The 14,547-nt window shown below is 42.8% G+C and overlaps 1 protein-coding gene and 1 long non-coding RNA gene across 2 annotated transcripts; both read left to right on the top strand.

Moving 5' to 3' along the window:
- Nucleotides 1-222: 222 nt before the first annotated feature.
- Nucleotides 223-10,282, top strand: gata3 (GATA binding protein 3). The gene is made up of 7 exons (XM_085375394.1): nucleotides 223-448; nucleotides 609-993; nucleotides 1,620-1,631; nucleotides 1,979-2,512; nucleotides 4,769-4,914; nucleotides 7,430-7,555; nucleotides 9,963-10,282. The coding sequence occupies exons 2-7, from the start codon at nucleotides 759-761 to the stop codon at nucleotides 10,251-10,253; spliced, it is 1,344 nt and encodes a 447-aa protein (XP_085231520.1). The 5' UTR covers nucleotides 223-448; nucleotides 609-758; the 3' UTR covers nucleotides 10,254-10,282.
- A 2,790-nt stretch (nucleotides 10,283-13,072) lies between these two features.
- LOC146614995 (uncharacterized) lies at nucleotides 13,073-13,797 on the top strand. Its single transcript, XR_014906985.1, has 3 exons — nucleotides 13,073-13,130; nucleotides 13,269-13,368; nucleotides 13,576-13,797. It is a non-coding gene; the product is annotated as an uncharacterized LOC146614995 (long non-coding RNA).
- Nucleotides 13,798-14,547: the final 750 nt, after the last annotated feature.

The following is a 14,547-nucleotide window of genomic DNA, read 5'->3' as shown; positions in this document are numbered from 1 at the left end:
AAAAAAAAAAAAAAAAGAGAGAGAGAGAGAGAGAGAGAGAGAGAGAGAAAAGGAAAAAAAGAAGGGGGACTGGAAGGAGCAAGAGAGAAAGAGAGAGAGAGCGAGAGAGGTAGGGCAAGGGTGAGTAAGCAAGAGACTCACAGACCTAGAGGGAAAGAGAGAGAGAGGAGCGGAGTTAATGGAGAGGGCTTCAACTGCGCACAAACAGAGATTTGATCAGTGAGTCTAACTTGCTGGTGCTGGTCAGTGCGCAGTGAGGCCATCCACTGCAAACAAGCCCTGCCTGCGCCCCGTGCGAGCCTCCGCTACTTGTTGAGCTGAAACACTGACTTTTTTTTTTCTCGCTGTTTGTTTGCTAAGAGGAAGAAGTTCAGGAGCTCTGCGTGGGACCGGATTCCATTTTGGACGTATTTCTGTGACAGCACCTCAGTTGCATTTGTAATGTTGGGTATGTTCCCTGTTTAATTTCTGTCTTTGTTAAAAAAAATTTTTTTTTAAAAAATCGCGTGTGAATTTGCTTAAGCGTGAGCGTCCTGCCAAGTTTTAGAAGCGTTGCATGTAAACAAATGTTAGAACGTAAGACAATAAATTCTCCCCTCTGTCTCCAGGTGATCGGAAGCAAGCGCGGAACCTGTGGATTTAACAAACACGCGGATTTGGGACAGTTTATTTCTTATCTTTTGACTTGTACCAGTTTGCTTCAGCGTGCATGAACATTTGCTAAAGCAACGAAAAAATATATCTAAAGAAATCAAGCGATGGAAGTAAGTGCGGACCAGCCACGATGGATAAGCCATCATCCCGCGGTGATGAACGAACAGCATCCTGGCTCACATCACCCGGGCCTCGGCCACTCATACATGGACCCTTCGCAGTATCCCCTCGCTGAAGATGTGGATGTACTCTTTAATATCGATGGACAGGGGAACCACGTCTCTCCATACTATGGAAACTCTGTCCGAGCCGTCCAGAGGTACCCTCCTCCTCCACACAGTAAGTAAACGGCCTGTTAAGGCCTTTTATTTAATCATTTGCTCCCTTTATTTGTTTGGATGCCCGTGCGTAATTGCAGGCAGGCTCCATTACAGCTCGGAATTATTTTCTCACTGTGACCCAGACAAAAGAAAAAAGGAAAAAAAGAAAAAAAAGAAACGAGTTTCGATTTTAGCCCGGGTTGATTCGACTTATAAAACTCAAGTGTTGTGAAACCACGGCGTGAATATGTGTAGTTTACGCGTATGGTTTCTGAGTATGGCTCGTACTGAAGTCAATTCCCGTTTAAAGTTCACAAACATGAGCTGACTCATATGCTGGTGAAGTTTTTTTTCCTTTTTTAAAAGCTCGTGCCCAATTTGTTTTCTGGATCGATCGAGTGTTTAGTTACGGATTTAAACAAATAGACGTGTTGGCACAGAAACCAGAGATACACCTGGAACACTTTGGTATTTATGTTTTTTTGGCTTCTGCTCTCACACTCCAACTGTCTATTTTCTAATATGCCAGTCACTGACGCGTAGTCATTTATGAAGTTTCCTATGATGTAGGCTTTAACTTCCTCAACAGTCGAGTTACTTTTGAATTACATGCATTCACATGTTGCATTTAGGCCCGCTCAATAGGAAGGTTAAAGGGTAAATTTACGCACGTGCGTGGCCACATGAAACTCTCAGATTTCTACACACTAGAGGGGTTCAAATAATTTCTACGTGTAAACAAACTGTCAGGATTTTTTAAATGTAGAACTGGATGTTGGTCACAGTGAATGATTGCTTCTGTGTGTGGAATAATTAAAAATAATAATAATAAAAAAGAAATAAAGAAATGTCACCTGATTTGTTTGCTTAATTTGTGTGTAAAGCTTAAATCCTGCTTTTTCAGGCCTGAAGCCCGACAACTCTAAATGGCAATGTGTATTTGTTTTTACTGCAGAGTGAAGTCAGGTTGTGATCTTTTCTGTTGTTTTTCTGTGCTGCCTCAGGTAGCCAGGTGTGCCGTCCCTCATTACTGCACGGCTCTCTGCCCTGGCTGGAGGGGAGCAAAGGAATCCCCCCGCACCACAGCACTTCTCCCTGGAACCTGAGCCCCTTTCCCAAGAACCTGCACCATGGCTCCCCGGCCAGCCTGTCCGTCTACCCCCCAGCCTCATCCTCCTCCTCCCTGTCTACCGGTCACTCCAGTCCACACCTCTTCACGTTTCCCCCGACCCCTCCCAAAGACGTATCCCCGGATCCGGGCATATCTACCCCCGGCTCCAGCAGCTCCGGGCGGCAGGAGGATAAAGAGTGCATAAAGTACCAAGTGACCCTGGCCGAGAGTATGAAACTGGAGTCAGCTCACAGCCGGAGCGTGGCATCAATCGGAGCAGGGTCATCCTCTGCCCACCACCCCATCGCCACATACCCACCCTATGTCCCTGAATACGGCCCAGGCCTCTTCCCACCAAGTAGCCTGATAGGTGGGTCATCTTCTAGTTATGGTTCCAAAACAAGACCAAAAACAAGGTCCACTTCAGGTAGGCGTGCGCTTTATTACATTCCCTTTTGATCTAACAGCATTCCCCAGAATTGCAGCCTTTAATGATCAGCCGTGTTTAATATCACATAGATTTCTAAAATAAATGCCCATAATCAGCACGTTCATCCCTCACATGGAGGTTTAAGGCCGCAGGAGTCAGTTTAACCCAGACAGTCGCAAAAATACCTCACAGATTTCCCTTAATGGTCTGATTTTAAAAAAAAAATTATAATAATATGAAATATAATATAACACCAATAAAACAAATATAAAATACGTTATATTTATTTTTAAAAATAAATTAAAAATAAAAAATGGGGGAAAAAGATTAACACCATTGACAACTGAAATAAAAAAAAATGAATTTAACTTTTTTTATATTGAGGTAAAAAGGAAAAAATCATGACGCAAATGATTTCCGAGTTGAACCATAAATAAGGTCATTTTTTCATCTTCCTCTGCACTAACAGAGAGTGGGAGAGAGACAGAGGGGAAGCCAACTCTCTGGGCTGTGTCGCCCCGTTTATATGTTTAAGATAATCCCATTATTGTCGGACCAGTGCACGCCACAGTTGCATTGTTTACCCAGCGGTAGAGCACCGGATACTGCTCGTTCATTCACAGGGAAAAAGCGGCTGAACCGTCGCCGTGGCAGAGTGCACGAACCACCGAGGGGAGGGAAAAAAGAAGACAGACAGACAGAGAGGAGGGAGATATTTACAAATTGTGAAGAGGGTGGGTAATTATTTTAAAGGTTATTTCAGCGCCGCTGAAAACCAGTTTTCTGTAATGAGATTAATATCAGCGTCTTTGATGGGGTGTATAGAAAACAGAGGATTAGTTGATGCATATCATCGGGATTATTCAGCAGTATACACTGGGCCATTAATGCAAATAAAGATGTGAATTCCGGGATCATGTGAGATAATGTGCAGTTAAAGATATTTGGCGATCTGAAGAGTTTCATTTGGATGTTTTAATCGGGTCTTCAGTGCGGCAGTGTAAACTCAGCGCAGCGCTGAAAGCTTTTCTCCCGGAGCACCAAGCACACTGTGCAAAACGGTGCATTGCAGAGGCCTGCTTTTCTTAAGTCACATGCATTGGATCAGTTCCTGTTTGATTTCTGCAACATATTATCAAGCCAAAAAAAAAGAAGAAAAAAAAACAGAGAGAGAAATAGCAACACACACTTTCCCAGGTGCTTGCATGTCTGTCACATCTAAACGACGCGGCACGACCCGGACCGACGCATCTCTTTTAGTCTTTGTGAAGAAGTCGAGCTGTGTGTGTGTGCGTGTGTGTTTGCAGCTCGAAAAAAGGGGAAGTGTGGCTGCATGCCTGAGAATGCAAAAGGCTCTCGGCGTTGCACAAAAGCCCTGTGTGAGTGAGTCTCTGCTTTCAAATAATCTGACTATGTGTGCAGCGAGCTCCCTTGTTTCAGTTTCAGGCCCCCGTATACCATAATCCAACTGTTAGTGCGCGTCTCACCTGTCGGTGTCACTAGAGAAGTGCCAGTCAAACCTGCCCCCCCCCCCCCCCCCCCCATTTCAAAATAAAAGATTATTATTATTATTATTATTATTATTATTATTATTATTATTATTATTATTATTATTATATAAATTTTCAATAAAGGGAAATTTAATGGCTCGGACGAAGGCGGATTTGATTAGATTTATTTTAAAAAATTGTCACGCTCCAAAGTGGATTTTGCTCAGTCTGAAAATCCTGCTCAGAGACTCGCAGTGTGAAAAGTTTTGTGGTTTACTGAAATAATTTATGCTTTATGGACCTTAACACAACTGCTGTATTCGACACCAACACTAACCACATGTGTTTAATGTGTGCGTGCGTGGTGTGTGTGTGTGACAAATAAATCTACTACAAACCTTTCTACTTTCTAGTTATTGTTATCAATATCATTATTGTTAATTACTGGTACTAGTTTGTCTAGTTATTATTATTAGTCGATGTCATTATTAATCGTTCTGTGCTTTACAGATATATATATATATATATATATATATATATATATATATATATATATATATATATATATATATATATATATATATATATATATATACTTTTCTCTAACCTCTTTTTATTCTCAGCATTGATTGCATGAACCAGTTATTGCTGGTTATTTTAAGGACCAACTGACCTGGACACTCTCTCCATCTTCTGTTTGTGTCTGTGTGTGTGTGTGTGTGTGTGTGTGTGTCCGTGTCCGTGTGCGCGTTGGCTCTTGCAGAAGGTAGAGAGTGTGTGAACTGCGGGGCCACGTCGACTCCGCTGTGGAGGCGGGACGGTACGGGTCACTATCTGTGTAACGCCTGCGGACTCTATCACAAGATGAACGGGCAGAATCGCCCTCTCATCAAACCCAAGCGACGGCTGGTACGTTTCCACCATGTTTCTCTGTTGATGACATTTCCGTCTCTCTCTCTGTTTTTCCCCTATCCAGGAAGAAGTAGGCCTATTAGCTGCAGGAAATTGACTCGACAAGTGCAGGTCTCTGCTTTAAGATATTACCACAGAAAAAAAGTGCAGTTTTTTTTAATGCAATGACAGTGCTACTTTTTATTTGCTAAAATTGTCATTGATTCACACAGTAGGCCCCATGTATATCATAGAACGCTACCTGTGGCCATCAAAGCTTTACAGCTATTGTACGACATCTGGACTATTTCCACTTGTAGTACCTTATTTACGTCCTGCACAGTGTTATTTAACTTTTAAATATTTAATTTAAAATTGCACTGCGAGCGCCTTAGGTTTACTTTTTTTAAAAGAGAGATTACATTTTCTATCTTTCATATTTAATTGAGCAAATAAAACAACCCCCCGGGATAAAACAAACAAAAAACAAACAAACAAAACAAAAGACCCCCCACTCTGATTCTAATTAAAGGAACTGAGCATGGCTGCAGTTCTGCACTCTTTACAGCATCCTTTTTTTTTAATTTCATCTTGTAGGTGAGCCTATATTGTAGCTATAAGCAGACCTTTTTGCTTTCCAAGTGCAGCTATTTTTACAGTTATTTTGGGGAAAGCCCCTCTCATCAGAGCTTACATCTCTTATGAGCTTCACAGGAGTTCCCCACTCTTTGAAAAAAAAAAAATCTTTCGAGGCAAAAATGGCCGTCCAGACCTCTTCTGCTCTGGACTTCTTCTCTTTGCCTCTATAATGTGAAAACCCGACTACTCAGGAAAGAGCTGCCGGATATCTGAGCAGCGCAGATAAGTCGCTTTCAACAACACAAGCCCCGCTTCCCCAGTCAAAACATAAAGGCTGAGGCAGCCCGAGCCAGGCCAGACAGAGAGCCACGACGAGAAATTGTTTAGCGTTGTAATCACCGCTTAAATACACGAGGATGCTCAGGTATGGGTAACAACCAGGTCAGTTTGACCTTGAACCTCTTTCTCGCGGAGGTGAAAAGGATCAGGAAAAAACTGTACAGGCCAGAAAGTGAAATTTAGCACGAAGATAAGATCTGCGAGCCGAATCATTTCTCTATGAAATCACCACAACGTGTAAATACCAATCCTGTTGACCTTTCATTGCTGATATTTAAAGTGTTGGCTGCGAAGAAAAAAACAAAATGTTGGAAAAATAAGAAAACCGGTTAAACTATGATGATAGGTTAAGTGAATAAAAATAGAGATTTCAAAAGGTGTGTTCCCTCACTGTGATTGGGTATTCACAGCGATCAGCAGCAGGGGTTATTGGGCCACCACGTGTGTATAATTGGAAATTCCTCCCTGAGATAATGTAGTCCTTTACGTTAGCGTGTCCTCTGCGGTCACCTGTCTATTGATTGTTTTTAGAGATTATAACATCAATGTCAAGCCACTGCAGCAAACTGGCCTGTGAGGCAGGCAGCTGAAATCCATCGGAAGACATGACTTTCACTGTGGCAGGATGGAGCGAGGGTTTTACTCTCCTAGTAGCCTGCAGCGAAGCCAAAAATACCCACTTCTTTCTTTCTTTCTTTCTTTCTTTCTTTCTTTCTTTCTTTCTTGCTTTCTTTCTTTCTTTCTTTCTTTCTCCAAACTGTGTGCTTTTAACTGGCGTGCAATTATTGCCATGTGGTTCATTTCACCGCATCATGTATTCATATTTTGTGCGCATATTGGAAGAATCCAAAGCATACATTCCAGACGAGGCCTTTTACGTTTAATAGATGCCAAATCTATACGTTTCATCTCCTTCCTTTTCCTTTCCATTGTCTGACGTCACGTGTTGGCTTTTTTTTAAGGAGGGGGTTAATTTAATCACATTTAATAGCTCTCCCATTTCAAGGCCCTGCTTTTATGTGTTCTGTAAATATTTATTCTCCAGGAGGTATGAGCTCTACGTGGCTATTTTTAGCCCCGGGTGAAAGCAACCCTGTTTTCCTTTTTTAAATTTATTTCTTTCCTCATTGAAAAAAAATTTCAGCTTGCACTAAATGCAAAAGAAAATGCACTGGGTAGAGATATACAATTTATATACTGTCAAAATAAAAGCTTCCTGGATGTTTCAAGCAGCTTTGCGCAATGCTGGAGTGAAAAATTAAAGACTGTATTTAAGCAGGTATAATAGAAAATGCATGTGTTGTTTCTTTGTTAAATCAATCGAGGATACCATGGATACAGGGCTGCTGAATTTACACCAATTTATCCCGATGACTTAAAAATTCCACAGATATCCTTGCAAATCCCTCTTAATGAGTGCCACATGGCTATTTCGCGTAAGGAAAGTTAACTAGTGTGTGTATTTTTTTAAGCCATATTTAAGTGTTAAAACGAGCCCTGAATGATGGTATTAAAGCTGTTAGAATAAACCTCAGTGATGATTGGGTCATTGAGTGGTCATGTGATGTTTTTTTCTTTCCCCTTTCCCTTTTTTTGGCCTGTCTGCGTCGTGCAGTCGGCAGCCAGGCGGGCAGGGACGTCGTGCGCAAACTGTCAGACGACAACGACGACGCTGTGGCGGAGAAATGCCAACGGGGACCCGGTGTGCAACGCCTGCGGCCTGTACTTTAAACTGCACAATGTGAGTAATAAACCTTCACTGGATATCTCTCATAACTATCGAGGCTTGCCTCCAATATTTATTCGTCCAGCTCCCATCTATGTCCCCCTTCTCCTCAGATCTGCCTTCTTTATTTCTCTCCCATCACGTCCTGCTGGGCACCTTCCCCTCTCTCCCTTTGAATATTTTATCTGACTTGTCCCTGCAGAGAATTTCCGGGGCACGGCGATAACAAATACTGTAGAATTAATATGATTTATTGGCAGTAAGTGCGAATCTAAAATGTATAAGACCTAAGTGAACTAAGCCCGCAGCCGCCTTGCTTTTGAATATTAAAGAAGGGGCTTAATTAAAATTCGATTAATTTTTTTAGACCGTTTTTTTCCCCCTTCTTCTTCTTCTATTTCTAGCCTTTTGGTTCCATGCGCGCCAGGGACTCTGAGTCCCCCCTCTGACCACCAATCCGTCTGATTCGTTTTGGGTTGGTTAGTGCCTCGCCACATCATTTCACATCCTCAATCTGAAAACCCCAGGGACGCGTTTATCTCTCCCTCTCTCTCCTCTCCTGTGCACAAAGCTGTCACTTTTAATCAAACTGCCATTGTGGCTGAAACTAATAATAATAATAAGCAGGATAACTGCTCTGAGGCCACATGTAGGTAATTTTCTTCCCCCTTGTACAGACAACAGATAGAGGTTGCCTATACCCTTGTGCATAAGGGGAAGAGTATCCTGCTCTGCTGGCCAGCTTGTCACGCAAGCGCTCTCTGTTAAATCATTTTCCCATGTTACTTTTGGCACATTGTGAGGCGGTGCAGAAGCAGATTCAGACCAAGGTTAAAAGGAGAGTAGAATAATATTTCCCCGTTACATATTAGCATCTGAACTGACCCCGACCTTGGTGTAATTATGAAATTAGTTTATTTTGGTAAATCCAGACTTCTGTTGGGGTTTGCTCCCTTTGAAACAAATTCCACATTCTTCATGGAGAATTTAGTGGAGTCCCCGCTGGCCTGCATGGGCTCCTAATGTGTGTAAGTGTGAGCGTACAAAACACCTGATGGTAGCAGTCTGTTGTCCCGTAAGCTCAGATAAGAAGCTTGTGAAAACAGAAAAGTTGCCACAAACACAAGGTTGTGTTAACACCCAAAACATAGATGGCCTTCTCCGAGTAATCAGGGGTTTTCTCACTGTGCCTGTAAGGTGTCTTTCTCATCTTTATATTTCTGAGAGGTGTACAGTCCTCACACTTCTGTACGGACGCTGAGGTTTCAGGTGGTTAGCTGCTGGTTTTTGGAGGGAGGATGTGAGAGCTTGCACTGTGCATTCTGTGGGGGCCATTGACTCAAATGCTTTTTTTTTGATATGCTCGGGTATTGGTGGCCAAGCACACGCTGGAGGCCCAAGAATTGTTTCGCGAGACGGTAGACATCTCAGCATCAAAGAGCGGAGGCTAGACTGGCTTTCGGTGGGTGTAGCATGCCCTAGAACTGGAATCAGGGCACGCAAGGCAGAGAAGGTCACCCAGTATGGAGTCAAAGCTTAGCGAGTGAAACTCACATCACTGGGGGGAAAACAGATCTGTGCCCTCCACTAATCATCGAAGCCGCTGTTTAAAGAGTCAGCGAAAAATGCCAATGTCTCAGACAGCTCGAGAAATCCCTGTTCCCATTTCCCCGGGAAGAACCACTGAGAAAGATCAGGAAGCCAGTCGGCCTCATCCACCTCCCTCATAATCCTGCCCACAGTCGGAATTCCATCATCCAGCTCTCATTCCTCGCTAAAACCTATGCTGGAATATGGCAGCTGGGGCCATTTTGGCCAAGAGTCGGCCACGCGGTCGAGAAGGAGGGTGGAGAGAAGGACTTGGCCGACGCTGACAGTCGTCATGGCCATGTGTCTCTGTGGTTGACCGGCTGCACATTAGCTGCCAGACTCTTCTCCGTCTGTGTTCTGCACACGCTCTCTCCATCTTCCCTGCACCCCCCTCCTCCCCTTCATCTGTCCTTTTTCTCTCTTTTCTCTTCCTGGCATAGCTACAGCCTTAGATACAGTCCAGCTTATAGGAATCAACATTCATATCCGACCCAACACACACACACACAAACACACATTCTCACAGTATAGATAAACAATCTTGTGTTTCGGGATGGGACAGCCTGATTCGCCTCGTAATGGGACTCCATTACATATCATTATGTCTGTCCAAAACCCCAAAATCTGCCTCTAAGAGAACTAAAAAGCTCTTTGTGCACCACATTTTTCTTATTTATTCTGAAACTCTGTGACACCCCTCACTTACGGTTTGTTTTGCTTTAATATAAATCTCATACTGGAATCTTAAATTTTAAGATTCGTATCTCATGTGAAATGTTCACGAGGACCAAATACTCATCTGCCATCTTTTTCTTTCTCCTTTCGAGAGCAGATCAACCGACCTCTGACCATGAAGAAGGAAGGCATCCAGACCAGAAACAGGAAGATGTCCAGCAAGTCAAAGAAGAGCAAAAAGGCCCAAGATAACATGGACGACTTCTCCAAGAGCCTGATGGACAAGACCAGCTCATTCAGCCCGGCCGCTCTGTCCCGCCACATGTCATCCTTCCCCCCCTTTTCGCACTCTGGCCACATGCTGACCACCCCCACACCCATGCACCCCTCCTCGAGCCTCCCCTTCACCCCGCACCACCCTTCCAGTATGGTCACAGCCATGGGTTAGAGCTCCCCGCGGTGCACCACTTCTGAATCCTCAGCCTCGCCACCACCGCACCTTTCGGTACCTCTGCTGCCCTGCTTCCATATCCTAAACAACAAACTGCTTCTCGGTCCGATCTAAGCTCCCCAGTCTCACCGCCGAGCCACGGTGTGTGAGTGCGACAGGCTTTAGGCTCCTGTTCTCCTCAGTTGTATCTTATTTTTTATAAAAATCGAAGTGTACCTCTGCGATGTGAATGCTTTGCAGACTTGACTTGACTGTGGCGCACCGACCTCCAGGGGGACGTTTTTTTGTTTTCCCTCCTCCCCGAGCTGCCACCACCACATTGAGGCTGTCCTCCCAGCTGATCCACACGATAAGGAGCTCCATTTGTGTACAAAAAGCCATTTTTCCACACTTGACATCACAAAAAACTGACATTAAAAGAACTTTTGTGACGCCCTCTTCCTCAATGTCCAAACCCGACTCTCTTCACCTTGCACCTGTGTAACAGGACCCCCCCCCCCACCACCACCACCACCACCACCAACCCCTTCCCGCTCCCTTGCTTCCTCTCCCTCTTCTCCTCCTTCTGCTGAAGATGAGGAGAGACAGACGTTGAATATATTTGTACAAATTGTATGAAATACAGTACATTTAATGAAGACTTTTTAATTAAGTAAGAAAAAAAGGAAACATGCCCCTGGGCAGCTAACAACAAGAAGGGTACGAGTCGCAGCAGGTGGAGAGACTTGCCACCGGAGGAGTGAGGAGAGGCTGCCTCCGAGTCCCGGAGGAAAGAAAAAAAAAAAGGGAGGAGGAGGTGAGGGAAAGACTTTTGAGAAAGGGCAGGCCTCGGTTTTTGCCTGCATGAATTGTGTTGCATTAAGTTTGCAGAGAGTCAGCGGCTCCGGCTGCAGGCATCTCTCTTCTTCTTCTTCTTCTTCTTCTTTTTTTTTTTTTTTTTGGATGTGCTATAGGTCTCGGGCAATTGGTTTGTGTTGAAGCGCGCACGTACAAGCACACACATACACGCACACACTTACACGCACACACTCGCACACACTCGATCACCTGAAAGACTTTCTTCCTGCCCACAGATTATATGCATTGTGAAAAAAGTTCCTGTATTTGTTATTTGTATGTATAAATCAGAGTACCAAAAATACGAAAGAAACAAAGATGTAGAATTATTTCTTTATGTTATGCAGACTGAATGGTTGTAAAAAATTTAATAATAATCACTAGTGTAAAATATGACTGCTTTTTTGTTTCGTAATTTTTTTTTTTCCTCTTTGAAAATAATAAACTAGTTTAATCTCTGTTGACATGTTAGCTGTGGTTGAGAGCTGTCTTTTCTGTCTGCCTCTGTGCTGTGTGATCTTTGACACATGCTCACACACCCCCACCCACTCACCTACCCACCACAACCACATCTAGTAACGCCCACCTTTTTTTTTTTTTTTTTTTTTTTTTTCACCCAGCATTCACAGGAACAGCTCTTAGGTCAGTTGAGCACAAACAGGAAGTGAAGGAATAAACAGCAGCAATGGAGGAACAAATCAAATGGCAGGGTCAGACAGGCCACTATGCGCGGGGCACCATGGGCTCAAGTGGCTTTTGTGTCATCCGACAAATACATAAACACATCGCGACCGACATGCAACAAAAAAACATCTGTCGTACACTGAGCGAGAAGGACCCAACAGGAAGAAGCATCGTTTCAGGCATTTTTCTTGCATCCTAATAATGACTAATAATTAAGTCAGATAACAAATACAGGCTGATATTAATTTAAGCTGAGAAATACTGTATATTCCAATCATATACATATAACAATACCACATAATAATATATATAAAATAGCCACATGGCTGTGTACAACACCCTTTAAAGAAAAAAAGTTAATGAACACTTCTAAACATTGAGTTAACCTCACTGAATGTATCACCTCTAGTAGTGAGAAATGATTAAAGCGTTAAGCAGGAGTGGAAAAGAGGAACTACTGTATGTGTTTGTTTCAACCTCTGAACCGCAGAGTGGATAAAGTTCCCTTCATCTTTAATATCATTTTGCCCGTCAGTTTATTAAGTGATCAGTTTTGCTCGTGACATTTCCACAGCTCGCACTCAAAGTAGAGTTTTAGGGCTGTTAGTGCGACTGCATGACAGTGGCCTGTGTAAGGAAGCAGGAAGGAGAGAAAAGAAGATAACGAGCTGATATTAATATGAAAGATTGCAATGCAGGGCTGCAGAGCTCAGTAATACACTGTAGTGGGTGATTAGTGTTGTTAAAGCTGGGAAGTTATCACCATATGCTCTGTACATGCAATCCAAGACATGATGCATATATGATTTATTCCATTCATCCAATGAGTATGACTTTGGACGCCATCAAGTTCTCAATTGAAGAATTTCCTGCATGTTATCCCCCTTCATTTTTCTTTACCATCATTAACCTTCCAGTAATCTACAAGCGGCATCTTCTTCACATCAACGCAGCTACAGTGGTTAGAGTCACGTCAGTTCTCTTTGCTTGCATGATGTTTTATTCTGTGTATGCAGAGCAGTTCGTGACACGTTGGCTTTAATGAAATCCGCAATGAAAAAGTACATCTGCCGTATCTTCCATCTCAGAATGCACATCAAATTTTTTTTTAAATAAGTACGTAAACGCAGCAGAACAGGCAACAGATTAAAAAGAATGTTAAGTATTTGTTTTTTTATTTTTTTTAGCTACAATGATCCTGTAATGAACCGCTGATCTGTACCATAAGTCATCCTTGCGGGGGTTGTCGGAACTGTATGCGCAGTCGCACTAAGGACAGATGTGATCAGAGGCATGCCCCGTAACGCGTATAGAGCAGTCTGTCGCGGCAGGAATAAGTTGTACAAAGTCCATGTAAGTTACGATAATACTTTGATAAGTATGATCAGTGTGTTTCTAATGTAAGGTATGTTGCTGCGTTTGTATTGTGAGCTATCTGAAAACCCTTTTATTCTTTATTTACGTTACTTACATCCACGTGCTATTTTTTAGCTAGACATGTGTGTCATGCAAGCTAGCAGCACCCCATGAGAAACGGGCCGAAGTGTTTAAGTGTTTACCGGAGTTTTGCACCCTTGGCAAGCGGACTGAGGTATGTGATGAGAGATGATCTGTTGTTATATTTTATTTAACTGAACTGTGTAATCCCTTGATGCTGTTTGAAGTAACCCCTTTTGTTTTATTTAATCTGTGACTGTATATCTCAGAATTACTTGTTTGAACTTGCCTGAATTAACTTAAGCTCATTGTTATAGTTCAAAGGGTACTGTACGGGTATCAATTTTTTCTTATTTTATAGTTTTCACGGTGCTCAACGTCCAGAGAATGAGCCGTGTGTGGTGAGGAAATAAATGGCTGCACCCGTTAGAGACTCTTCTGTCGTTCTTGATGCCAAGGGCTGCTACAGTGAAAACTCATCGCTGCCTTGCAGCCATCTACACTCATCTTATTCTTTCGTCGAACTGTGAGTAAAGGAGTGTATCGCATCATCTAGAGACTACTGGATCAGTAAAGGACTCAAAATAAGGACATTATAAATACAATGTCATGCACACCTTCATCTTGTAAGCTGTGTGAGCAAATGATCTTCAACATGGCAGTCTAAAGTAATGCAAGAAAGAAAGACCTCTTCTGTATTTAACACAGTAGCATGTAAAGTTGTGATGCTGAATATCCCACATTTCTTGCATCAGAATGTCTAAGACTGAATCTGGGCTTTATGCTATCAGTTGTACTTCTGTAAAAACTTAAGTGGCAAATTGTCTGATTTGAGGGCATCATCAGTATTATTTTGGTTTTGTTGCCAGTCTGTGAGGTTAAAGGTGTAAATATCTAAGTTGAGTGTTAATAAGTTTGAAACCACCACTCAACCCATTTGAGTTAAGATATATACACTTAAAAGGGCAGGTGCAACAAGCCAAAAATAAAATTAATAATAATGTTGTCCCCTGTTGAAGAAATAGACAAATCTACAGAGGCACAAGAGGCCAGGTCCAGCTCCAGAGAGCGAAGACTAACAGAAAAGGGGCAGGAGATGCATGAACAGGAGGCCAAGAAAAATGAAAGGTCATTTAGCAAGGCATATGAGTCCTGGAAGGAGTTAGCAAGAGGAGTTAGAACAAGGCTGAAAGGTTTCTGCTCAAACGAAGACCTTGTTAGAACACAAACGGACATTAAGGCTAAAGAAGCATTAATGCATGAACTGTATGAGCCTATCCGACGTAATCATACTTCTACTCCAGATGTTGTCAAGAAAATGGATGCGTGTGTT

Source organism: Diplotaxodon limnothrissa, linkage group LG17 (genome assembly GCF_057381915.1).
Source record: "Diplotaxodon limnothrissa isolate DT_005_m linkage group LG17, D_limnothrissa_male_GT1.1, whole genome shotgun sequence".
NCBI lineage: Eukaryota > Metazoa > Chordata > Actinopteri > Cichliformes > Cichlidae > Diplotaxodon > Diplotaxodon limnothrissa.
Note: the sequence above shows the minus strand (reverse complement) of the source record. Positions and strands in the feature narration are given on the sequence as shown.

Excerpts from the sequence above, each read along its gene's own strand:
- gata3 (XM_085375394.1), top strand. The coding sequence starts at position 759 with ATGGAAGTAAGTGCGGACCAGCCACGATGGATAAGCCATCATCCCGCG. Across the intron at positions 2,513-4,768 it reads AAAAACAAGGTCCACTTCAG|AAGGTAGAGAGTGTGTGAAC; the intron begins GTAGGCGTGCGC and ends TGGCTCTTGCAG. Across the intron at positions 4,915-7,429 it reads TCAAACCCAAGCGACGGCTG|TCGGCAGCCAGGCGGGCAGG; the intron begins GTACGTTTCCAC and ends TGCGTCGTGCAG.